Raw genomic sequence first — 26,305 nt, forward strand, 5'->3', positions numbered from 1 at the left:
AACACAGCCCGTATTCAGAAACTGTGCCTTTAAACGAGCCGTCGGGACTTCCTGTAAGGTTGTGATGTCACAACTATACAGTTGCCGCACTCAGCCACGCCCCCCTCCCAGCATGTCATCTGCTGCAGAAAGTGCTTTTTCGATTAGTACGTTTCTTGAAGGACAGATGGCTTTACTCGTTGCTAAAGTAATCGCTAACTAATGCTAACTACGGCTGCTGTTAGCTAGTTAGCACCATGACGAAATACTTAAATTACAAATGCATAGAGCAGTGAAGAATACTCACTTACACTAATGTCAACATCATTTGACCATGGCCTTGGACTGCAGGAATGTCCACTTGTCCTTCACATATCTCATCTCTTTGGCCATGAAAATGCTGACATTTACAGACACTGAATACTGACACAGGATCAGGTGTGTCACTGCCATGTACACTGTGTGGATGAACCCCATGCTGATCAGTGAGTGTGTGATCAGATGTGACTGTGCTGAGACAGTGTTTTTTTTTTACCGTTGGCACTGGCTGGTTGGGGCTCCTGGGGTGATACCGGCCTGCTGGGGGTCTGCGTCTCCGCAGGGCTTATTGGGACTGGGACAGGGGAGGGCGACTTGGCCGGTGGTGGAGACAACTGAGGGGATGGAGGCCGGCCTGCTGGGGGTTTTGGCTGCACGGGCTCTGCTGGAGGACTGGGTGCTGGTTCTAAAATAAAAAAAAACAAAAAACAAAGATGATGTATGTCGTGGCTCCTGGTACCACAACAAACTAATAAGCACATGTTGCCATGGCATTAACAATCCAAAAAAAGATCTAGATTCCTACATCCCTGCACGTCTGCTGTGTACCTGGTATGACGGTCTGTTTGAAGAGCTCCTCCCTCAGGTGGGGCAAGAAGCAGACGATTCGTTCCCAGGTTATTTCCCACAGGTCCGAGTATCCTGTCCTGGAGTCCGCACTGTGGAAGATCCCTGCTGTGTCCATCACCAGCAGCATGTTCTTCAGAGACTCTGGGATTGCCTCCAACTACACATAGAAATGCAGAGGCCAAGACAGTCAGCTAAATTGCATCACATCAGAATGCGGAGGCTGTCTGAGATCCAAATATGAATAAAGGCATCAGCTGGATCACCGTCCTCACCAGTAAGTCGCTGGATCCTGCGTGCATGTATTTGTCCATGAAGTCCAAAATGGTGAGCCAGAGGGCAGCGAAGGTGGGCAAGGACAGCAGAGGAGAGAGGTGTTGGAGGAAAACCTGCGCAAATGGGGACAAAAAACACATCACACACACACACACACACACACACTCCGAATCAGAATCAGAAATACTTTATTGATCCCCGGGAGGGGGAAATTAGAATCAGCCACAGCTGCTGCTAGAGGAATGAGCTCAGGCGAAACAGCCAACATCCTCACTTAGCTCTGATTGTACCTCGTATGGCTGCATGTGACAAATAAAACATTTTTTTTGTGGTCCAGCTGTGGTCCCCATGTATTCCACTGCAGAGCTATGGCTAGTCCCTGCGACCAGGGATGGGCAGCGTTTCTGATAAATGCATTTAAACGCATTTCAAATAGAAGAAGAATTTGGGCCGATTAATACTATCAGTTAAAAAAAAAAAAAAGAAGCCGTTTCCCCTCATGCTTGGCCACTTGATCAGTTGAGTCAGTGTGTGTGTGTGTGTGTGTGTGTGTGTGTGTGTGTGTGTGTGTGTGTGTGTGTGTGTGTGTGTGTGTGAAATGATTTTGTGCTCACTTGGAAATATATACATATTTTTGGTCATTTTAAACACAAAAACACTGCAGTTTATTTTTTGAGATACATTGTGTGGTTGCCATATTTTGTAGTTGAATAAAAATACATTTTGATGTATTTTTGCTCATCTCTGCCTGGGACCCCGCGGCGAAAAATACCAAGAGACTGTTACGTTGTATCTGCTATCTATTGCATCTACTGTGCTACTGCTGATGGCTAACCTTGAACTGAGAAACATTCACCACAAAAAGGCAACACATAATTAGAAAAGCAAATGTCAAAGTTTTCAAGTGTCTATGGTCAAATCCCAAATTTATCAAACTGCGAAAGACATCAGAATTATCTACTTAAAGGTCCCATATTGTAGAAAGTGAGATCTCCACGTCTTGTTTGATTATAAAGCAGGTCTCAGTGCTGTATAAATACTGGGAAAGTATCAAAACGCTCAGTCCACGGAGAAATGAAACACAGCCCCGTATTCAGACACTGTGCCTTTAAACGAGCCGTCGGGACTTCCGTAACGTTGCGATGTCACAACTATACAGTCACCGCACTCAGCCACGCCCCCCAGCAGGTCATCTGCTCCAATCACAGCACCACCCACCAAGTACAGAGACGCTCATCCACCCGCTCAGTCTGTCTGAGTTATTGGAGCGCTCTGCTCAGGAACTACTCTTCAAGTGTTTGGAGGTTGTTCAGTTTGTCTAAAACGGCTTGTTTCAGACGGGGGGGGGGGGGGGGACTGAGGGGCTGCAGAAAGGGCCAGGAGGAGACACATAAGGACTTTTTGAACTGTGAATCATGCAAAGCTGCTCTAGTGGAGTCCCAGAATAAAAACATAGAGCTGAAATGAGCAGAATATGGGAGCTTTAAGTGGAAACTGAAATATATATGACATATTTTCGGGCTGTTTTTAGTGCGTGCTTCAGTGTATGTCGCTTCAAACCTTTGACAAGAGTGTACAGGCTCTCATTCTGGTCTCCTCCATACCGCCCACGTCTGCTGGGCTGATGTTGTCCAGCAGCTTAGTCAGCAGAGGGAAAAGCACCTGCAAACACAAACACTCAGCAAGCTCTCCAAACCTGTGAAAAAATGACTGACTCTAAAACTAACACAGGTGTTAACAGAAGCTCTGAGACTACAAATAAATAGTGTAAGAAAAAGGATTGCAGGAGATTAACTGATCTGCTTTATAATATCCAACCTCATGAGAGACATTTTCATCAACCCTGCTCTGCACAACACAAGTTGTATAATGTGGCCTCGTCTCTCCTTTCTCACCTTATTGAAGCAGGACTCCCACTCAGTTGCGTCAAGTGTCTGCAGGTCGTGGACCAGCAGGGCCCTCTGGAGGTAGGTGAGGGCCTGCATACGGACCTGCCGTCTGGCGTCGCAGCACAGCCAAGCAATGCCTGCAGTGGGCAACCATATACTAGACATGAGCCGGAGGGGAGATTCAAACTGCCCTGAAGCCAGTTATTCAACCTGGGACAAACTCAGAAAAGAAAGAGCAACAGCGGCGCAGATGCCGAAGCTGATCAGCCAAATAAGCGTGTTTTATTCATGGATATTCAAGCTACACGTGAACCTGCATTATTCTGTTGTCATCAATTAGAAATTATTTGATTTTTGGTATTTCATTCAATATAACGTACTCCAGTAAAACACCGCCATAAAGTACAGCTTCAAAAGTTACACTGTCTCAACAAAACTGATTACTCTGAGCTTCATTAGAGGTTCTGTGTTTGTATTGGACTGCATTAGATAGCATATCGTGATGAGAAGGCCTACCCTGCAGCAGCGGGCACCAGCAGCTGGTCCACAGAGTCTGGGAGTCAGCCTCGATCTTCCTGCCGGCGGCCTCCAGATGGCGCTGCTCCTCTGCCCAGGAGCTGTAGATGCTAGCAGCTCGGGTGTGCAGCGTGTGCATCAGGTCTAACAGCTGCACAGTCACACACACACACACACACACACACACACACACACACACACACACACACACACACACACACACACACACACACACACACACACACACACACACCAATGTTAACAATAACAGGGTGTGTGGCTTTAAAACGAAGTGTGGAATGATGACACAGTTTATATATATCGGTCTAAGCAGGTGACAGAGTATATAGTGTGTGTGCTTTTGGGACGGCTGGGGCTCAAATCGAAAATACAACGTAAGAAGGGTAAAGAGTGCTGCCGTACTTACGTCCTGACTAACCTGTAATGACACCGTGTGGTAGCTGGCCGGCACGCCCTCGTCCTCCTCGTCGTCGCTGTGGGAGCGCGACGGGCGCTGGCTGGACGCCCGGCTGCCGCCTCGCCTCGCGCCGCCCACGCCCTCCTTCTCCCTTCCCCCCGCCTTCTTCCTCATGCGGGACTTGGAGTCGTACTTGTGGCTCTTTTTCTTGTCGTGGTTGCGGTAGCCTGAGGGAGCAAAGTTACCAAATGGTTAATATCGTTTCAAAACCAAACCAAAATTGATCGGATTTAAGACCTAAAACTAGACGTAGAGGTAGTCTTGTTTTTTGGTTTGGGACTGACCCCCTTGAAACATGGAGCGTACATTGATTGATGTTCAAGATCAGGCAGATTTTGAGAATCTACATTTCTCTAGCAGGGGCAAAAGCTCATCCCAGAGTGTCTCTTTCGATGACCATGTTTGTGAAGACGTTTAACTGAGTTGAGATGGGAAAGCATTTCCCTGGACTTTAAAATAGACCTGGAATGGCTTTAATGCATATTTAGGCTCATTTGTTTTTTGCTGGCAGTACCTGAAATGGCTTTCCTCACAGTTTTTGCCAGCTATATCTCCTCCCATAAGCTATCCGATATTATAACTTTGATTCTCTCGTCAGGCTTCACCAATGACGTCTATCCTTCAAGACTTACTAATGGTTAATGGCAAATCTCAAACTAAATATGTTCACCACACCATTTTTTTACTGGCATGCAGCCGTTGCCCACGCCCCTGCGCTTGGCTCGTCATGAACTAAGACGACCTGGTCCTCAAAACAGCCACAAAGCTTTCCATTTACCTTGAAACCACCTATGACAAAAAAAAAGATACGAAGTCAGTGGACAAAAGCTCAAAAGAGCAATAACAGGTTTTGCACTTTCTCTTAGTATCTCATACAGATTAGCGCCGTCCTCAGCCCCAGCGCTTTGATCGACCCATCGCTTTTGTTCGCCTGTGTAAAGCTCTGTTGACAGCGTGTATCCAGTGGCCTGAAGCTCCAGGAGAAAATTAATGGGCCATCAGCTATGCCAGAGCACAAGTGCATCCACTGCCATTTCTCGACCTTAATCCCGGTCTTACTGTAGATCACACACAGCACAAGGTGGGCTGAACGGAAAAAATAAAAAAGGGGGGGGGAAGAAGGAGGTTTGAGGGGCAGGTGACACGAGGAGAGAGGAAGTGGAAGAGGGGGAAGAATGTAGGGGCAGGACGCTGAAGTGGAAAACATGAAGGAGGAACGAAACACAAAGCAGAGTGAAGGCAGGCACGAGGTTGCTATTAAAAACCAGGTCAGGTTGTATGATTGTTGACTTGTGTCTCGCTGTGGACGTTTCCAGGTAAAGGAGATACCACATCCTTGCGGTTTGAAACGCGCTGCCACCACAACATGGCCTGGAACAACCATGGCAAATATAGAAAACAGGATGATGGATCTGATTTCTGTAATATTTAGTTGGTATACTTACACACCTTGTCCAAAGTGGGGTTTAAATCAAGCATTTACGATGGAAAAGAACACATGCAGCTATTCATGTATATAGCACGTGTGAAAAGTGAGCCACTACGCCTTCGGAGAAAGCCAGTAAGGGCTATATTTGTAACTTCATGGTGAGCAAGACCAGAGTTAAGGACAGAGAGTACCAGAGAGCAAGAATGCAAGTCTAGTGAAGGATGTCAATTAGGCGCCTTCTTAAAGAATGCTTCACCTTTATTACTCTATAACTTGAGTTGAACAATCCTGCTGGACCGGACCTTATTTCAGGCATCTCACCAAAAACCCATTCCAAAAAAAAAAAAAAACCCCAACTGACTTCCAGACGAGGGAACCGGAAGTCTCGTTCCTGCAGCGCTCTATTGGCGAAGCAATCAAAACTCTTGTTCACAGGCTGAGTGAACACGGCTCAACGTGGCGCTGCCACACGAGTGGCGAGGGCTCGACGCGCTACACAGCTGTTTGGGATCATCTTTGAGTCATTTCATGTAATCTTTTAGCTCAACATCTCAAGTCTCTCAGGTACTTAGGAGATTAAAGTCATTCGAGTGCCCCCTGCAAAATGAACAATGCATTTCAGTCTCTCACCTCCGTTGAGGCTGGCCTCCACGAACACCCGTATGGCTCTAACGCACAGCTCAAAGTTGTCAGGGGTGACGTGGGCGGCATCGCGGACGATGAAAGACAGCGTCTCCACACACTTGATGAGAGACTTGGTGTCGTGCTGGCCCAGGTCCTGGCCCAGCGTCAGGCTGTACTGGTTGACCAATGGGTGATTCAGCTGAGCTTTAGAGCTTAGTGAAGGAGTCTTACTCATCTCCAGGTCATCTTTCCCAACCTGGGAAAAAAAAAAAGGAATACAAATATGTACCAGGATTTGATCAGTGCAACTTTTTATATGATCGTCTTAGAAACAAGAAATTAGACGTAACAGGTCTTTGTAGATTTTTTCATGTTGCCTGTTTCAGCATCAATTCATGTAACCACTTATTAAGTTCTATACAAATAGCTGACCACGAGCCATCCACTGCTTGCTACATCCACGTCTGTTGCGGAGCGCGGGATCCTGGACTTGCTGTGCTCGGTGTAGACCTCCGAGTCCGACGTGTAGCCGCGGTCCACGCTCACTTCACTGGGGTGATGAGACGACAGCTCGCTATCCGACTGGGCTCCTGGGGACACGGAGCAGGCAAGAAGTTGTGTACCACCGTTTGCTTTGAATAACAGAAAAAGCAGCGATGTCAGTTAATAAAAACAACAACTCCCTAAGAATGAGGGCAAAGTGGAGCGCGAGACCGATCGGCGGACTGATGTGGCGTCAGCAGTGATGCGGGCACTGTATCGGACTGTCGTGGCGAAGAGGGAGCCGAGCTGGAAGGCAAAGCTTTCGTTTTACCACTCAGTCTACGCTCCAACCCTCGCCTACGGTCGTGAGCTTTTGGGTAGTGGCCCGAAAGAATGAGATCGCGGATACAAGCGGCCAAAATGGTTGCTGGGGAGAGGCCACCACCACGACCCGGCCCCGGATAAGCAGAAGAAAATGGATTGATGGACACCTCATAAGACAAAAATCTGGGTCAAATTCTGTCAGGAGTTTTTGTATTGGCTCTTTTCCCTTGTTTTTCTCTTTACTTTCTAGAACTGGAAGATTTTCGCGAGAAGACTTTTACTGGAAACGACTGAACAATGTCTTCTGACATCGAAAACAACAACTTCTGGGACAAATCAGATGAAAGCATGCTCTTTACAATTTCACAAAGGTGCTTTTCAAATCCATTAGAAAACGGAACCGACGAGCCTTTTGCATACATATTGGTGGTATTTTGCTTTGAGGGATGACCAAGCGCGTAATTGTAAACTCGCACAGCCCAAAACACGTTTTTTTTTAAGCAATAATTACCACCGATGTAGAGTTTGTATTTACTTTTTCCACTTTTCCGCTCTGGCACTAAGTCTGTGGATTATTTCGTGTAACCTCAACAGTATAAGACATAACATCGTATAAGCGTAACCCTATTAAAGACAAATTGCTTTACATTTAGAAGACAAATGTATCCAGTTCTGGTTATGGAAGTGTTACACTAGTGGTGTCAATCCAGTCAGTGTAAAATCTCCAGATGCTGCCACCCTCACACACAAAGTCCAGATTGGGGGAGAGAAGTACTGAACCTGTGTCATTGTCTGTAGTGGTGGAGGTGAGCTGGAAAGACGCGGGAGGTTTCACCCCGGCTCCGATGCACTCCAGCAGGGAGAAGAGCGTGTACCAGTCGTCCGTACAGTGGATGTTGGCCGCATTAGTCTTCAGCAGCTCGTGAAGGCCGTAGGCCACCTCCCTGCTGACCCGGGACAGGACATGAGGTTTCATCATCAACAGGCGGCGCAGGGAAAGGAGAACCTGAGAGTGAACGGGGAGAGAGAAGATCAGGGCTGGATCTTTTAAGCACATCGTACGTTCTCTAATTCTACCTTCACTAAGTAGATTTTAACTGAATAATGTACTCCAACACTTTTGAAAAGGCAAAAATACCAGAGCGGCCTTCGCTGTTTGGCGCCATGACATAATCAGGAGGATACACTGTGCCATTTCAGTTTGCTTTGATCTTCTTCTTCCATCATCAATATAAAAAGTACTGATTTGTGGAGCTTTAAGGATTGGCCGATACAACAAAACTTGAGAATGATCTAATTTAAAACATCAGCTGGGCCGAAAACCACTCGCCGCAGAGAAACGGAAAACACTCTTGTACAGAGTGCCAATTTTCTTTCTCTATTACTATTTCAGCAATATGTATGTTAAAAAAATTTTAAAAAGTGAGAAAGATGTTTATATAATGGCGTGGAGGATTTAAGATGGAGTGGTGTCTCTGGCGCGAGGGTCCGTGCGCCCCCAAAATGACGTCATCGCGCCATGCCGAAGGCTCCGCAAGCTGTCGTGCACCTTCTGAATTTTTGTAACTAGGCGACGCGACATTTCAACATGGACGCCTGTGAAACCAGACTCATTTCAAGCACCTCTACGACCCCTTCCACGAGAGACACCGCCGGGACAGCCACGTGATTCTGAACTCATGGAGAGAGAGACCGCCGCCACATTTAATAGATAAAGACAGATACATTCTACCTCAGCAACAACCACTCGTTTTTTTATTTTGTGTGCGAGAGTTTGGTGTAACCTGAGAGCTAATGTCTTCTCGGCGCAGCAGGCGGATTGCAAGTCGAAGGAGCCCCACCACGGCCCTCTCCACCAGGAAGCAGCTCTCGTTGGCGTGGACGCAAAGGTGGCAGAGGCGGTCGCACACCGTCTGCCACACGCAGGACACACGGTCTCTACACACACACACACACACACACACACACACACACACACAAGCAGAGAAAGAGACATTCGCTGTATTGAAGAATGCCCAACAGAAATGACTGTGGCTGTGACGGTATCATTGACAGATTCTCCTTCCTACCGGTTCTCCAGGACGATACGCAGCAACATCTCCAAGCAGAAGGCAGCATCCTCTTCATCGTAAGTCTCTTCATCTGGGGTGACTGATATCAGAGCCTGAGGAGGAGAATCTAGTTTGTTTGTTTTGTTGCCTTTATGAGTGAACCATGACGTAATTTCTATCATTTATTAAATGCATTTATGCAAACTAGACTACAGGCACCTTAAATACAAATGAATACACGGCAAGACAATTATAAGTGCTATATATATATATACATTGATAAGAAATGTTAGAAATAATAATGACCTTCATTAGCTCCTGTAGAGACTCCAGCTGTAGGAATTTACTCTCTGTGATCAATTTTTCTGGGTCACATTGCTAGAAAGAGAGAAAACCTCAGTGATGTTGACACATTTTACACAGTGAAAACTGAAATCTGAATGGGTGATGAGAAACCACCAATAGTTCTAGTGGTTTAACACACAGTGTACAAAGGCAGACTGCAGATTCTTTTACAAAAAATGTAAAAAGCTTAAGAACTTCAGGAGCAATGAAAAAATAGAACTAATGAACCCATGCAAAGTAAAAGCCTGTTCAGTTTTGACAGCTGGTGTTATGTTTTAAAACTATAATTCTATTTAAATTCTCTTTTTATTTGGATTGGATATCTAGATAAGACAAGGCATTGGAAAGAACACTTGTAGTCTTGTGGAGAAAGTCATTTTGTCTATCATGAAGATAGCTATTTATGGACAGACTGATAACTACAGATCAAGTGCTACAATCAAGAAACCTGCCGTGACACAATGAGAACCTGAGACTTCTAATAACTCTATCTATTGCGTTTTAATACTTTTTCATTTGAAATGTTTTTTTGTTTTTTTTTAATTTAACGATCTGAATACCCAGATATAACTAGATAAATGTTGTACGACAAATCGTAAATCCTAACTTCAGATAGGGTCAAGCATTTACGGAACACTCCAGTCCATTAGTACCTTTATACAGAGGATGGCGGCCTGCTTGGCCTCCTGGTTTTCCGTGGACGGTCCTCTGAGTCCCGACTGTTCGGCTCCGCTCAGTGTCAACCAGTTGACAAAACTCAACACCGCCGACTCACCGCTGACACGCAACAGCGGAGGGAAATAGATAGAAAGTTTTACTTTTCCGGCCCTTCTTGGTCAGGATCGTTATATGACACACATTTCTCCTTATTACAGAAAGCTGGTCTCTTCTTCTAGGGATTTCTAATTTAGAATAATTTAGAAAGGAAGAGAGCTGATGAGACAACACACATGACTGTAGCTATATCTGGGGGAAAAAAAGATCACACTGTGATACCTTGACAACATGCTCCTATTGGCTTCTAATGTAAACAGATGGCAGATGACATTTGTGCATACCGATTTGAAGGCGTTTCCTCTCTTTGAAGAGAAATTTTCCCATTTGGCTCCACAAAATCCTCCACCTGTGGCAACAAGTACAGGGTTTGAGCACTGAACAGTAGGTGGAAGCAGAACATGTAGAATGCAGAGCCCACAGACTGCATCTGTGGTGTCATCAAGCAAAGCAGACATGATCCAATCACTGACGGAACAGAGAAGGGTGTCTTTGAGTTTAGAAATGGGAGTCCTGACCTCGACCATGGCTTTGGGCAGGAGCTCGGCTCTGAACAGCTGCAGCATCGAGTCCATTATGTTCTTCCAGCCCTCCCTCAGGATGTTGCCGTGCCGATGGGCGAGGTCAAACACCGTCTTGGCGGCTGTCTGTGCCTTACTGTTGCTGCCAAACACTGTTGGAAGGTTTTCCACAGACTGTAGAGAGAGAGGGGGGGGGGGGGGGGACACCAGCACTCAGTTGACAGACATTTTGACACAGTTACAGTATGTGCACATCTTTACTAATATGATTTTTGGCTGTTTTGTTTGCATACATTAATGTACAGCTTGTGTTACATAAATGGACCGCCGTTATTGTCCCCAAAAGGGAAATTTGGTTTCACACATTATCATGACTAGAAATGGCTCTCAGTCTTTCAACAGTGGCCTTCGAAGCTATTTAGAAATGACCAACTGAATAAAAAAGGCAATGACACACTGATTCTTAATTGCAAGCAACATTTTTTTTTTTAAATAGTGATGAATGAATTAGTGACAAATTAAATGAACAATTTAACATTGTCTTCTGCCATTTAATGACATATTTCTATTTTACTATAACAACGGATCAAAAATCTAGAATGAGATAGAGCATAAAATGCAAAAGAGCAACTTCTTCTTTTTTTCTTTTAGAAAATAATGACAGCATGTTTTTGTTCTCACTTTTATATTCACCTCACTTGTCTCTGCTTGGCACAAGCCAAAAGGTTCCAGAAAAATAAACACTGATCCTGCAGTTTTAATTGCAAGGACGATTAATTGACAATCTGAATATATATACGAAGAAAAAGAAAATCTGGTCTGGTTTGTGCATTGCTGTTTTGTTGTTGCTGCTGTTGCGTATGTGTGCGTGTTTCTACAGTATATCGTGATGGGGGATTGGGTTTAGGGAAGGGGGAGGGGTATGATGTTGCATTTGTTTTGTTTTGTTTTTTTTTTTAAAAAGTCTCTGCGCCAGTTTCTGAGCCACATAAACGAACTGTAGCATTGATAAATTCTAGAATAAACCAAATCAAATGTAAGACTCAATATCTACCATAGGACGATGCTACCATTATCAGATTTTCAAAAATATGAGGCATATTATAATGGAATCACTGAATTTTTCTAGCCTACTGCCGTGTATTTTTGTGGTTCGGGACATGATCCTGTCTTTTAGTTTATTTGAACGATAAGATTTTCCTGCAAAAATGTCAGCTTTCGCTGCAAACGGTTTGAAAGCTCGACATCCACGTTATATATCGGCACATTAGCACAGCAGGATGCTGTGGACTTTTCTGTAAAAAAGGGCCTCACCTCACTGCTCAGAGTGGTGAACTTGCAGAGGGAAATGATCAAATTGTCAAAAACGTCGCTGAAGCCATAGTGGGCCGCTATCATTGCACATTTCCTGCAAAGACAGAAACACATTTGACAATACACCTTACAAAACACCTAAAAACATAACACATCGCATTCTTAAGGATCAGTGGAAAAAGGTCTGGTCTACTGTTGAATATGGGTACTCATTTCCGGGTTTTAGGACTCAGTCCTGCAGCATTCTATTAAGAAGCTCATGAACTATTCAAACCAGCCATAGTGGGTATAAGATTATGCATAGATTTCTGTGGAGCAGAAGTGTGACAATGTTTCCAGTAGAGCCGAAGCATTCATCCATTTTAAAAATTGGAAGCTGAGACCAAAGTCAGCCTAGGGAGTGCTGTGTTAATTTAACTAGGCTTTAGGAAAAGTTTTGACTCCACGAAATACGGTACCAATGAAATACTGTACAGCATTTCAAAATGAAATGATGCTTGTCCAAAGCTAACGCATCTTGAGCCTGGCCAGCAGCAGCAACTAGCACCGCAGAAGAATTGTGGGCTGGAAAGGTGAAAGAAACAACTACAACACAACTTCAGTGGGCGGGGAGATTTTGTTCCAGAACAATAAAGGAAGGACTGACAACTTGTAGAAGATATGAAGGTTGTTTCAAGCCGTACGTTTAAATCCTCCCTGTCCCACCACCTTAGCTGCTGACTATGTTTTGAACTTGGGTACCTGAAGCCAGTGATGGCCTTCTGGATGATGTTGTCGTCCAGGCTCTTGTCGAAGACGTAGGAGAGGGCAGCAATGGTGGGACCCCAAGTCATGGTAAACAAGTCATGGTCGTAGCTGCCAGGCGGCAGGCGGAGGAATACGCCCTCGGTTGTGGCCCCGCGATGTAGCAACACGCTCCAGACGTAGTTCTCCTTCACCAACCCAGTCTGCTCATCGGGCATCACAATCTCCTCATTCCTACAGAAGGGAAAAAAAACCAACAACATCTCAGCTGTGACTCATGTCAGCTCATGTCATAATAAAGGCTTTGGAAAAGGCGTGTCAAATCTCATGAATGGATTATTGGGGGGGTACTTCTGCTGAGTTTTGGTACTAATATCAAAGCAATCTTTTTTTTTTTTTTTTTTTTTTTTACATATGGATGGAATTATAGTGAGAATAAATGATTCCCCTTTTTTTGTTGGAGACCCCCTGGAACCCCCTCAAGGACCCCTGGGGGGTCCCCTAACCCCACTTTGAGAACAAATGCTCATCACAACCTCTCTTTATCACCCATAATTTGTTCTTAAGAGATCTTTTTTTCTTCTCTTGGCCCTTAATGTCATATTTTGGCAAATCTAGTTACTTGGAACTCCTTAAAAAATAGTTGATTTATGAATATGAACATTTATTATTACAGACTTGTGTAGCCTTGACACAGGGGAAAACCATTTTAGTGTTGTTTTATATTGGAAGCCTTATATTTGTTGTCAAATTGATCCATGTTTCTTTTTTCAGTTCACTCTTTTTTAATTAAAAAAGTTCTCAAGAACTCGCCTCAATGAAACTGTTTAAAATTGGCAAAAAGTCTGAATCGGGAACAATCTGAACGTATCAATTCGATGCCATCTGATGCCAGATTTGGTATAACGATTAGTCAATGAATGGATTTGCACAACATATTTCAGCAAAATAATAATATTAACCCCTTAATCATTTAAGACATTTATTTAGCAAAACTGCCAAAAACCTTTCTCCAGTTCCAGCTTTGCAAATATGAAGATTTGCTGTCTTCCTCTTCATTATAAATTGAATATCTTTGTTTATTTTGTCCAAACCAACCGTCCAATAATTGATTACTGGTTATCGAAGTGCAGCTGCGTATTTTCTATTAAGATTTTTATCTTACAGGTAATATTTCTTAGTATAATCAGAGATGCTGGCTAATGAAAGTCAGTCTTACTTGATAGCATTGTAGATATCCTCCAACATTTCCTGCTCAAAGTCTTTGTTTCCATTTACTCCCTTCAGATTTTTCTTGAATTGCTGTTTAAAGAAGAAAAAAACAAACAAACAGTGGATTCAACCTTTGAAACTTTATTCAAATGTGTCACATGCTTCTGGGAGACACGTCAGTCAATGCATCTCAATGCGGGAGCTTAGCCCAGACACCCAGGCCTCTGGTATTCAGTGCTTCGTTAACTGAGCATCCAACCCACAATTGGAAAAAAAAAAAAAAAGGGCCTTGTGTGGAAACACACTCACACATTATGTGTTACCTAATACGCTTTAGGCGCAGTGTTAGGAAAACAGGGATTAGAGCCAAGAGCCTCCTGTAAATAAACATAACCACTCTGCGATGACTGACAGCCTCAAGGCTCGGTTTTACGCCTTGAACTAGGCAGGGTTTGTCCTACAGGCAGGTAAGAAGGGGGAAAACAGGAGCTGCTCTGCAGGGACGAAAAAGGAAAATAAACATTAGCAGAGAGAGCCGGAGAAAGCAGGAGGCTACCGAGGATCGGGCCTCTATTTTGTCATGCTCATATCAGGGACACACACACACACACAATGTCTCACACTATCAGAGAGCAGCTTTTGGAGCAGCCGCTGGTAAAAATAGCTAACACACAGGCTGCCAAATCAAGCGGCATTTTATGTTTTATGGACAACATGAACATTATACCGCCGACCTTGTGTGTACCTCGCTGAAAACATCTCTTCTCACTGTCAGATCCTTGGGCATAGGGTCTGATTTACGGACAGTGATGCTGAGCATAGTTTTTCCCATTTCAAAAATAACCCCACTGCCACACATGCTGCGGGGGAATACTACGCATGGCAAGCTGCTAAGTAACCAAAGTGCGAGGCGCCACTTTTATTGGCCCTCTCCAAACTATTGTGTGGAGGCCTCTGCCACGTTGTCTGAGCCTGGAGGTCTACGAGCCTTCTTTACTGACCTTTTGGGAATGTGTAGGGCTAATTTAGAACATACAGCAGCTGTATGATGATGTATGGCTTGACTCAAGAAAGATTAATTTTACAGTACGTCTGCACAAAAGAGAGCGAGGCAGGAAGAAAGCGACGGCGAGTGCTCGCCATTGTTTGTCAGTGAGAGTGGCCCACCCACAAACTGTTCACAGCATTCTGTTTAGTCTTCGGCTGCTGTCAATCAAGGACAGAGAAAACAGAGACAGAGACGGCAGATGAAGAGAGAGACAAGAGAGAGTTTGTGGGGGGGGGGGGGGGGGGGGGGGCAAGAAACACCTCTGAATGTTGGGCCGCCACGAAATGTAATGGAGGTGCTGCTCATAGAACTGAAAAAATGACCGATCACAGTTACTTTGGACACCTAGTGTTAAAAGCTTTCACTGGGACTACTTATTCAGTGGAAGGGAGTTCCACAGAAAACTGTATTTGTGTGTATGCGTGTGAATGAGAGAGAGAGAGAGAGATCACTCACCTCTACCGTCATGGGGATGTTCTGCTTGCGAACGTTGTGGTTGTGCTGGTCAGTGTTCAGCATTATGACAGCGTAGGCCAAGGCAAAGCCGGCATCGTTGGTCATGAAAGGCGAGCCGTTCACTTTCTACAAACACAATAAGCATCACCTGAGGCTCAGAGCCACTTGTTTCGAAGCAAACACATTTTGCATTAACAAAAAAAAAAACATCTGACAACACCTGAATCTCACCTTGCACCCCCCCCCCCCGCCCCATACACACTATTTGTGTGTATGTGGTCAGCCTAAGAAAAGGACATTACTAGAAATAGTTTCCAGGTCACATGGCTCCTGCTGCTATTTTGAGAAGTCAAACCACCCCACCCCCCCCCAGAGTTTGTCCTTTGCCCATCACAGTGTATATGTGTGTGTCTGTGTTAACACTTATGTCATCCTACTACTATAATCATGCGACGGTGTTCTAGGTTGTCTTCGCTGCATGGAAATGGAAGGAAAAAGGTGTGCATGTTTTAAGATATGGTGTGTGTGTGTATAGCAGGTGGGACCAAGTCAATCATTCAAGTTCACAGAGGTGGAACAAAGCAGTCATTGTTTTGTAAGCCAAGTCTTGGCTATGAAGTCCCAAGCCAGGTCCCAAGTCAAGTCAAGACAGATAGACAGACAGACAGACTTTGTGTTTGAGTCCTAAACTGGTGATAATGGAATTAGGAACAGCTACAAAGTTAGGCCGACTTTACTGCTGGCCACCCATCAACGACAGATCACTTCCAACAAGTAAGACATGGACCGTTTAGTGATTTTAAAAAGACGACATTTGGGCAACCAAATGACTCTGTTGAGGGCTTAATGATTGCAAGTTTGCAAAAAAGTTAACTACCAAATGCTACATCTTAGCTAATATTCTTAATGTTTAGTTCATGCTACATGCCTCAAATGTCGAACAAAGTTTCATGGTGTGACTAGAGCTGCAACAATTACTCGATCAATCAATTATTTAATCAAAAGAAAATGAGTTGCCAACTATTTTGATAATTAATACATCGTTTAAGTCATTTTCTAAGCAAAAATGTCAAACGTTTACTGGTTCCAGCTTCTTAAATTTCCTTTTTCGTTTATGATGGTAAGTCTTTGCGTTTTGGACTGTTGGTTGGACAAAAAAAAAAGCAATTTAAAAGGCGTCACTTTTGCCTCTGGGAAGTTGTGACGAGCATTTTTCACATTTTTTTGAGATTTTACAGACTAAAAGATTCATCAATTAATCGTGACAATAATCTAATCGCCAGATGAATCGATGATGAAAATAATCGTTAGTTGCAGCCCTAGTTGAGGCTGCTGACTGGTTCATTCAAAGCATATCTGTTGTATGTCGGGAAAATGGATGAGATCATTCACTGCGCAACTTTGGATTTGGTCGTTCTACGTCAAAAAGAAAAACTAATTGGCTGTGCTGTTGCTCCAGTTGGAGCATAGTCTCTCCATCCTGATTGGGTCCTGTATATCACCGATCATGTTCTGATTATGATGCTGTCAGTCAAGTCTTCCGCTTTGGCTTTTGCGAGGGAGTTATAACCTTTTAGTCCATAAGGCTCAAGTCTTTTAAGCAACGTCTGCAGCAATCCAATCTATTACTAAAGTCAGACAGGTACACAGCTGTGAAATTGCTGTGCTACTAACCTTGTTCTCTTTCAATCTGAATGTCTGCCGATAACATGGTAACTTTTCAGGAGTTGAGGAAATGTGCCTTACATGCCAGTTGTCCGTGAAGGTTTCCAGGAGTCTCTGGATGACGGGAGCCTCTCCGGGTAGTCTAAAGGCCTCCAGGTAGAGCCGCAGGGCCTCATCAATACGAAGTCCCTGGAAGGTGAATGTGCTGGGGGAAAAAAAGATTCACATTATTAGAAACAGTTTAAAACCGTTTAAGACCAAGTTATAAAATGATAAATAAAATAAAAAAATTCCCCCTACTTTACAAAGCTGTCCAGGAGCTCCATGTTCTTGCGATCACTGATGCACTCTCCAATCATCTTTTTGTCCAGTCGAGGGTTTTCTCTGAGCCACTGGGCCACCTGGTTGTTGTCCATTGGGTTACTGAGGAGGCCTTTCTCCTGCAAGAACTGGATTCCCTTCTTGGGCTTCTGGTTAAACTGCTCTGTGCCTGTGATCAGCAGCTGGACACACAACAAAAAGGCAATTAGAAGGAGTAGCAGTAGATTTTTTTTTAGAATCGGTTGTTGGATGTTTAATGTCACAGCAAATCTGAAATCAAGCAATACCACTCACCTTTTTCTTTGTTCTAATTTCCAACAACTCTTGGGAATCAGGTAAACATGTGGAGAAACGCTGGGGCTTTTTCGGTGCTCTCTTCTCAGCTGGATGAAAAAAGAAAAAAAAAAAGAAAAATAGAAATGTATATTAGCTTCAACTGACTGGTTTCCGTGCTTATAAAGACTGTAAAGTAAAACCGCACACAAGATCAAAGTCTAACCAGTGTCATTGTCTCCCTGATCCTGTCTACCCAGTCTCATCTTCTCTGCCATCAGATGTCCACTGGTTGGCGGACACACTGGTGCATTCTCAGCTTGTGGAAGATTCAGACCATTGGTACTGTCCAGTCTATTATGATCTGAAGGACAAAGGAAAATACTGTTCTGTTAAAAAAAAAAAAAAAAAAGAACTATCAAGGCGAACGCTGGCATTTGTGCACTGAAGTTACAGATAGCTGACATTTGTGTTGTTATTTCATATCTTTAAATTGGAAGCATTTTGACGGCTAAAAGAAAAATTAAAGTCAGTATTTATTAGTAGTATTTAGAAGAAAGAGAGGAAGGCTGTAAGCAAAAACAACAGTGTTAGATGTGTGTATACCAGTTGAAGTGTCCGTTCCATTTTTGGTGGAAAGGTCTCCCTCTGCGAGCAGCGTTTCCGACTGGTCTTGTTGAGCAGTGCTGTTGACCACCTTGGCCTGGCAGTGGGCTTCAGTGCTGTCGATCACTGTGAGCAGAGCCTCCAGAGATAGGAGGTGGGTGGTGTAGAGCTGCCCCGACACTGGAAATGCATTCTGTAGCAATGTAGAGGTGCATTTTTATATACAACCATCATTAGGAGGTATAAAATAAAAAAAATAAAAAACTAGGCTAAGTGTGAAGACGTGCCTGTTCGGTACGGGCCAATTGTTTCAAGACTTTGCTAACTTCTCCAGTCTCTCCTTCTTCATCTGTTCTTGAATGTACTGCAGAGTGAGTGACGGAGAGCGAGCCGTACCCAGTATGCCGTTTGGTGGTGTAACAGGTGATAGGGCTCCCCTCTCAATACACTACACAGTGTGTACTTAACAAATATGTCCCTTACATCTCGAGACCTCGCACTCGATACTGCGCTTCCTTGGGTTCTCGGCAATACGCCCACCAAGCAAGTCGATCGGAGGAACGGTTGTCGCGATAATTGAAAGGACAGACATACAGACAGAGGCTCCTTTCGTTTTAGTTAGATAGCCATCATTATTTACCTGACGTTTTTGTTTGACAGTTTTAAAAACAGGGTTTGTGCAGTGCACACCAAATCAAATACAAAACTTTTGAAGACCTTTTCAGTGCCACAGAAAATGCAATTTAGTAGCTTTTTCACAGCCATAACAGTCAAAGAACGACAGAATTTTTTTTTGCAAAATTTGACACTGGCCCATTATGAGCCAATGAGCGTCCTCGCTACTATAGCAGTAGTAACAGCGTTTGCTACAGGTCTGACAATCCACCGTCGCACCACCCTCGCTAGTAACACTTGAAATTCGGCATACGCAAAACAAGGACGCAGTCTTACATACAACAAAATCATGACGTTTGAATACCAAGAGTCTTCATCGTCAATACGCTTAAAAGCGATCCCATAAGGGGACGTTACCTTGGACAGCAGCTTGGTGAGGTCCTCAAACAGATTGGAGCAGTAGAAGTCGCAGTCATAGTTGATGTACAACTCGGTGACAAAGCTCGGGATCCTCCACAGCTGGACCAGTGCCTCCAGAGCCATCTCCTTCATCTCATAGGGCATCTTAATGTTCTCGGACGTGATGATGTCCATCAGTTTCTTTAGGTACATCTGCGAAATTCAGCGCACAGGGCGATGATTATTAGGTCCTCAGGATCAATTTGACCATGTATTTGGATCGACTCACTTTAGATGAGCATAGAGATCCTTTGATGACTTAAAAAAAATGAACAAACTAGTTGCATAGTTACCTCGAGCTGAAACTTTAGGTGCACTCTCATGCTTTCGAAAAGCAAGAAGCAAACTCGTATGGAGGAGGCGTAGAGGTTCATGCGGTCCACACTAAGCAACTACAACACAAACAGAAATCATCAGAAAGGATACATTGAAAAATCAATATAGAAACGTTCTCCTTGACGCCAGCTCACTCATTCACTGTCACTGAATTTTTGTCCCTCCTTTGATTTGGGGGGAAAAAAAAAAAGACTGAAGGCAAGACTTGTAGACATTGTGCTGCAATATCAGAAATTACACAATGAACCTCTTTCAGCTTTTACATATTTCTTGACAAACAAACGAATGGATGGCACAAAGTGGCAGGAGATTGTTGGTCCTCCTGGTATGTAACCAGTACCAAATATTTTAGCTTGTAAGTCGCCAACATACCATCATACCATTTTTACCATCATGTTGTGGTTAAAAAAAATTGTTTCATTTAATTTGCACAATTCAATAACATAACAGATTCCACCACAGCAGATCCCACAGTTTCTACTTGGGAAACTTACCTGGAAGAGATGTCTGCAGAGCTCGTCTTTGACCAGTACCAGTAAAGTCTGGTAGCTGGCGATGTGTGCAGCCTCAAGTGCTACAGTCAGCAGCTGCAAGCCCATGTGCATCATGGCGTCGGTGTTGTGGCGGTCAAGGGGGTTGGTCAGTGAGATCAGGAAGCGAAAAAGCTCCCTTAAACATGGCAGGCCATAGGGGATGAGGGACGCCCCTACAGGGGAGACAAGAGGAGGGCGGAGGTTAGGGAAGAACTCCGTAACTGTGTAGGTAAGACTTTTATCTCACAAGTAAAGAAAATGTCCTCAGTGTGTAAAGAAAACACAATTTCTGTACAATGTGGGGCTCTCAAAGTCAACTTGCAACGGTCATCAAAAGCAACTGTTTGCTTGTAAACTGTGTATCAAGAGTTACAAGACAATTTCATGAAAGAAACAGCACAAGAGAAATCAAGACATCAGACCATCCTCACCGTCTCTTTGTGTGGACTGCGTAAAACGGACTCCTCTGGGGTTGACGTAGTCCATGTCATGGACAGAGGTGCTGTCCGACTGCTCTGTAATGGAGTCTTTGTCCTCCAGAACCTCAGGGATGGACTCCACTGAGGCCGACTGAGCTGGTTCAAACTGTCGGCCCTCAGACTAGACACATACATCGACAGTGTTAAAGCAATTCACAATGTTTGCGGTGCAAGAACTGATTCCGAGCATGTTGGTTGTCCTGTTGATATTCCAAACAGCTATACCTGTACATCCGGAGAGCCAAGCTCAGTCCCAGGGAGTGTGGTAGCTGTGCCAGGGGTGGATGTAGATGAGTTACATTGTTCCAGGTCAGAGAGGTCTTCCCTGGAGGTGGCTTTGGAACAGGTGTCCAGGCCACTGTCTGTGGTTGTAGGGCTGGAGATGGACGAACCGGCGCTGTCTGAAGCTGGCAGGCCAGTGGTGGACAAGCCTTGCTCAATGAATGGGACACCACCTAACGGGAAAGCGATGCAGCCACACGATGGTGTAACACGTGTTTCACCATTCACACACACACACACGCACAAATGTATACTACCACTACATCTATTATGTAAAGATTAGCAGCAATGTGTAAGGTCCACCGCAGATTCCTTATGCATTTGTTCACCAGAAAATACTACTTTTTAATGTACCAGGATTTTTTTTAAAGTCAACTGCAGAATTTGATGTAATTTTGGCTCCTAAAAAAACATCACAGATGATTGTGAATGTATAATTGCAAATGTGTCTCTTACCTGAAAGGTTGTTGTTGCTGAGGGTGCTGGACTGGGTTGGGTCCATGTGACTGGAGGCACTTCGGACCATGTGGCGAGGCGGCCGCGGCGAGCGCTTCTGCTTCTTCCACTTGGATGACTCACTCATCCCACCGGCACGCATCTTTAACTGCAGGAAACCAAGTGGATCACTGAGTAAGGCCTCTCCAAACACACTGTGCTGCTAGACCAACGTTATTGGCCCCGATCGGACAGGATGCTTGATTTCTCGCAAATTTGCCCTATTTTTTTCTTCAGAAAATAAAGAGACGGTTTTTTGGTTTTGTTTGGGTTTTTTTTTTAGCTTTGCTTAAACATGAAGGGGATGTGGACCTTATTCTGGCAGGGGAACTCCACCGATTTTAGTCTGTTTTCAGGTGTTGGGGAGTACTGCTGCATTTGTGAGTTGTAAAAGTTGTATAAAGCCTTTTGTGACTCCAGGGGGAGCTGCGTGCTACTAGCATAACGCGCGCGATTATCTGACCGAACAGTCAGCAATCAAGTTGCATTGTGGGTAATGTTGGCAGAGAGGAAGAACACGTGGAATAAAAAAAAGACGATATCTCTGATTCGGCTGATTTTGATTGTTTTTTTAAAGCGTCCGTGTCAAAGGAGTGCAATGATAAATCGGTGGAGTACTCTTTGAAATGAAGAACTGACACCACAGTTAATTATGGTCATACAAATACAGCAAATTTAAATGTCTGAAGCAAACATACCCCCCCCTGTCATAATCATCTTGTATAACATAATGAGACAAAAAGGGTCGATGACAATATAAACAACAACAACAACGTAAAAACAACCCCTCTTTGGTTGCCAGGGTAACCCTGGTTCTCTGAGAAGAGAAGAGAACTTCCTATTTGATCACAGTATTAAAACGAATGCGGATTAAGCTGTGAATTAATCAGCAGGTAATTTCGTAAGGTAATGCACAGAAGAAGAAAAAACAGTATGTACATGCAAACAAATACTAGTAAGAGTGACAGCCACATATTCTGCTTTGATATGGGGTGCTGTCATTTTAAAATGGTTCTGTAAAAGGTACTGTTTCAGCTCGAGTGTTTATCTATTCTAACCATTTACGGTTAGAGACACTACTGAGACATGCTCCGACTTGTAACGACTGAGAAAGCATATGGGTGGCATGATATACAGCAGCTGAGACACACGCATGAGGGTGTAAACCCAAAAGACAATTCAATTAATTGACAATTCAATAATACGAATGTAATGTGAGCATTCACAAGCACAGACATGTCGTAGTGAATCTACATCGTTTGCTTTGTTCTTTACAAACAGATAATTTCTTTAATGCAGCATATGTTAAGTTCCTCCTTCTAGCCAAGTTTACAGACTAAAGACGTGGGGGGTGGGGGGGGGGGGTTAGTGAGGTCTTAAAAAAGGACAGGGGAAAGGTTATGGGGAGAGATTTTCCAGCCTAAATACTGAAAGTCATCTTCCTTACCTGTACTCGTTTGTTTTTCCACAAGATATTGTAAGCCTCAGAAGAGAAGGGGAGCGGGCAGGTGCCCGTGATTAGTGATGGGTAACAATGTCAGCAGTGGGACCAACACAAAACACACTCGAGCATACACGTTTATGCATGATGGGAAGGGGGGGTGTGGAAACCAAACAGGGCACAGGGTTTTTGAGAAACAGACACAACCAATATATATGCTCTAACCACTAGAAGACTGAGCAGCCCCAGCTAATGAGCAGGCAGTGTGAGTGGACAGGAGGACAGACCATGCAGAAGAAACAAAAACAAAAATCTCTGGAACAACTGCTTCCAGCTCAATATTCAGGTCTCACATAAATGCTACATGTATAACAGCAAATACGACAGCCTTTCAAACAAATGGTCCCGTCCACTGCATGGGCGACAGTCCTGTAATATTTCCTTTGAAAAGCTTTTTTTTTGTCATTTTGATGACTTTTTGAGTCACAGTGGGCAAGAGGTCCAACTTGCAATCCTCCTCCTGTCACGTCTCCGGTGTATGAGTCTGGGTATAATCTTTTCAATGGGAAGCACCCAGGACTCTCACCCATGCAGTGGATAAGACAGTCTCAAATGCCCAGTCCCCCAAATACGATTGACTTTTCAGGCACTTCTACCCATATACTATAGTTTGTGATGTTGTGTGCATTCCAGGACATATTTGTGGAGTCATAAGTTTCATACAGTGTAGCAGCATTGACTTAGTACAGCCATTTTTCCTGCCCCATGTACATCTACTTCACTTCCTCATTCCATGCGTTACCCAGACACTTTAGAAAGGTCATGTGAATTTTGAAGCAAAGTGTGTGATTCAGCTGTGAGTTAAACATGTCTATGGTCATGGAGGTGCTCCTCGGGGACATTAGTAATGAGTTGCCGTTTAGGATGCATTTCAATGGCAGCATTTGATACTTCAAGTGTTTTACAGCCACTGCTTAACAGACCCCTTCACGTTCGTATTTTCATTAGTTAGAGCAGCTAGAATGTGTGACGGTGGACTAACTGAAAAGCTGTTTCATCTGTAAAGGAAGTCATTCAGTGATTATTTTTAATCATCGAAAAAGGCATGAGGAAAACTATTTGAAAAAAATCCTGAAAACCACCAAAGAGTAATAGCAACCCGATGCACCCTCATGCACTCCCACAAAGAACCCATGTTAAGCCTGCCTATGTCAGTGCACTAAACCAGCGGGCCAGTTAAGTACCCTCTCTAGGCCATTCCGACTTGTGTTTCTATGCTGCCCTGCGCAAATAAGATCCTGAGTGTCCAGGATACAGGGTGGGGTCTGTGGGGAAGGACACAGGCAGACACAGAAACATCGGCAACTCAAACCAAAAACTAAAAGTTCCAAAAAAAAGTGAACTGAAAGGGCAGAAATTAGATTGGTTTATCCAGACTTTGAGTCCTTAATTACATTAATAAGATGTTGTCATGTAAATTGGAGTACCACAGATTACAATATGCAGGTTTAATGTGGCTGATCTTGGTATTTCGGACATGGTCAAATTTCACAGTCATTAACTGTTTTTCACAGCCACAGATTGAAACATTCAGACAGAAACCTACAAACAGCACTATGACAATGAGAAAAACCAAGACAGTAAAAATTGAGAAAAACAGCACAATAATAGCAAGCAGATCAAATACACATTCAACATATCAGTCCCCTTACCTTCTTCATGTTGGCACCCACATAACTCTTGGCCTCCTCTTTGAACTGAGGTAGTCTGGAGGAAGAAAAACCACCCACACAATTGAATTCAGACAGTCTTAAAGCAATCTTCTGACATAAATCTATCCCTAAGTCGCACGCCATTGTCCAGGCATCATCCTCATAGGTACAAAAACACAAAAAAAAGGTATTCATTATGTTGCTGATGCAATCAGGAGATGTTTATTGCTTCTATGTTGTTTCGTCCTTCATGTTATAATGTCTATTTGCTGGTCAAAGGTCAAAACATGGTCCAGGCATGAAACTTCCAAAGTAGTGTATTCCATGTTAGAGAGAAAAGGGATATTTCTGTGCAGCGGAAATTTCAGTCAAAACTAGATACAAAACAAACTGAGCTAGTGAACCGTTTCTTGCAGGTGGTGGTGTAGCGGGTCGGAGGTTGGAATTTTGTGAGGCTCAGGTCAACAGGTGACCATACCAGTCAGCAGGGCTGCAAACGCAATGAATCTACCTATTATTTTAATGATTAATCGATTAATCATTTCGTCTATAAAATGCCAGCAAATAGTGAAAAGTGCCCATCCCAAGCTTTGAGAGTCCAGGGTCTTCAAATCGTTTTGTCTGACCGAAACCCAAAGAGATTCAATTTACTGTGATAAAAGAATAAGAAACCATAAGATTTTCACATTTGAGAAGCTGCAACCAGTGGATTTTTGCTATTTTTGCTTGAAAAGTTCCTCAAATGTTTAACAGATTGTCCTAATAGAGCGCTGCAGGAAGGAGTCCTAAAACCTGGAAATTAGTCGGCATTTTTACACTTCCAGTTCCAATGTCTGGAAGTCAATGGGTTTTTTGAATATTATTTTGATTAGATGCCTGAAATAAGGTCTGTGATTAAACACAAGCTTAAGAGATTTACACGTTTTGTTCTACGACATAAAATACGTCAGTAGATACCCCCCCACTCGTGAATTTTGGAGGTTTTACGTGTGTGTGGCTAAGTGAGACTACAGAGGTTGTTGTGGACATTAGCGGGAAGTCATCTACTCACTAGTCCGCCTTTACAGCCTTGTTGTGTTTATACTTTATACTCTATATCTATCTGTCTGTATATCTATATCTATCTATATTCTCTTCAAAATGAAGCTCAGTGGTGGTGACACTGAAGTGATGCAACCGTGCTGTAGTTCCTTTATAGCCTAACGTTAGCTTTTTACTTCTCGCGATTCCACTTTTGCTTCAAAACTGTGTTCATTTGTGAAGATTATCTTGCTGTACAATACGTGTATCAAACTTTTGTTTGCCACAGAGCTTATTTTCTTAATAATTCAAAAAAATCACATTGGCTTTTTGTCGAGGGAGCCAGGGCAACGCCAACGTCCGGGTTTGCCCACGAAAACACGTCATCCCTGCAACATTTTAAATCTATTTTGAATCTGTCAATTGTGAGTCTCCCGACTCAATACTTAAGTAACCCTGTCATGTATTTTCTTAACCCAAAACAGATGAAACAATTAATACAAAAAGGAATGTGGAACGTGTCCTAAGCCGCTTAAGATGCAATATCACGGTGGGAATCTCAGCATTTTAAACCTGAGCCAATAAACTTTTCCAGCATTTGATGAGCAATGCTGGCTGCTGTTCTCAAGGCATCACACAAAGACTGTGTGTGTGTGTGTGTGTGTGTGTGTGTGTGTGTGTGTGTGTGCCATTAGGTTTCTGTGGACTCTAAGGCTTTGC

General features: G+C 43.7%; 1 protein-coding gene across 1 annotated transcript in view; it reads right to left on the reverse strand.

The window, feature by feature from the left end:
- Nucleotides 1-26,305, reverse strand: part of gbf1 (golgi brefeldin A resistant guanine nucleotide exchange factor 1) — a 78,577-nt gene that overhangs the window by 1,119 nt on the left and 51,153 nt on the right. Inside the window, exons 8-40 of the mRNA XM_070916643.1 lie at nucleotides 24,566-24,620; nucleotides 22,860-22,895; nucleotides 21,374-21,521; nucleotides 20,861-21,090; nucleotides 20,588-20,756; nucleotides 20,118-20,329; nucleotides 19,581-19,679; nucleotides 19,246-19,440; nucleotides 18,214-18,406; nucleotides 17,834-17,971; nucleotides 17,629-17,717; nucleotides 17,314-17,516; nucleotides 17,095-17,218; nucleotides 15,349-15,474; nucleotides 13,852-13,934; nucleotides 12,630-12,866; nucleotides 11,889-11,982; nucleotides 10,572-10,748; nucleotides 10,338-10,402; nucleotides 9,933-10,056; nucleotides 9,241-9,312; nucleotides 8,953-9,047; nucleotides 8,668-8,821; nucleotides 7,664-7,889; nucleotides 6,509-6,666; nucleotides 6,083-6,332; nucleotides 3,973-4,190; nucleotides 3,546-3,696; nucleotides 3,036-3,166; nucleotides 2,701-2,802; nucleotides 1,140-1,253; nucleotides 847-1,024; nucleotides 515-703 (exon numbers count right to left, since the gene is read on the reverse strand). Coding sequence (XP_070772744.1) covers nucleotides 515-703; nucleotides 847-1,024; nucleotides 1,140-1,253; nucleotides 2,701-2,802; nucleotides 3,036-3,166; nucleotides 3,546-3,696; nucleotides 3,973-4,190; nucleotides 6,083-6,332; nucleotides 6,509-6,666; nucleotides 7,664-7,889; nucleotides 8,668-8,821; nucleotides 8,953-9,047; nucleotides 9,241-9,312; nucleotides 9,933-10,056; nucleotides 10,338-10,402; nucleotides 10,572-10,748; nucleotides 11,889-11,982; nucleotides 12,630-12,866; nucleotides 13,852-13,934; nucleotides 15,349-15,474; nucleotides 17,095-17,218; nucleotides 17,314-17,516; nucleotides 17,629-17,717; nucleotides 17,834-17,971; nucleotides 18,214-18,406; nucleotides 19,246-19,440; nucleotides 19,581-19,679; nucleotides 20,118-20,329; nucleotides 20,588-20,756; nucleotides 20,861-21,090; nucleotides 21,374-21,521; nucleotides 22,860-22,895; nucleotides 24,566-24,620 — 4,835 coding nt within the window. The remainder of the gene's footprint in view (nucleotides 1-514; nucleotides 704-846; nucleotides 1,025-1,139; nucleotides 1,254-2,700; nucleotides 2,803-3,035; nucleotides 3,167-3,545; nucleotides 3,697-3,972; nucleotides 4,191-6,082; nucleotides 6,333-6,508; nucleotides 6,667-7,663; nucleotides 7,890-8,667; nucleotides 8,822-8,952; nucleotides 9,048-9,240; nucleotides 9,313-9,932; nucleotides 10,057-10,337; nucleotides 10,403-10,571; nucleotides 10,749-11,888; nucleotides 11,983-12,629; nucleotides 12,867-13,851; nucleotides 13,935-15,348; nucleotides 15,475-17,094; nucleotides 17,219-17,313; nucleotides 17,517-17,628; nucleotides 17,718-17,833; nucleotides 17,972-18,213; nucleotides 18,407-19,245; nucleotides 19,441-19,580; nucleotides 19,680-20,117; nucleotides 20,330-20,587; nucleotides 20,757-20,860; nucleotides 21,091-21,373; nucleotides 21,522-22,859; nucleotides 22,896-24,565; nucleotides 24,621-26,305) is intronic.

This window comes from Enoplosus armatus, chromosome 12 (assembly GCF_043641665.1).
Source record: "Enoplosus armatus isolate fEnoArm2 chromosome 12, fEnoArm2.hap1, whole genome shotgun sequence".
In the NCBI taxonomy this organism is placed as follows: Eukaryota; Metazoa; Chordata; class Actinopteri; order Centrarchiformes; family Enoplosidae; genus Enoplosus; species Enoplosus armatus.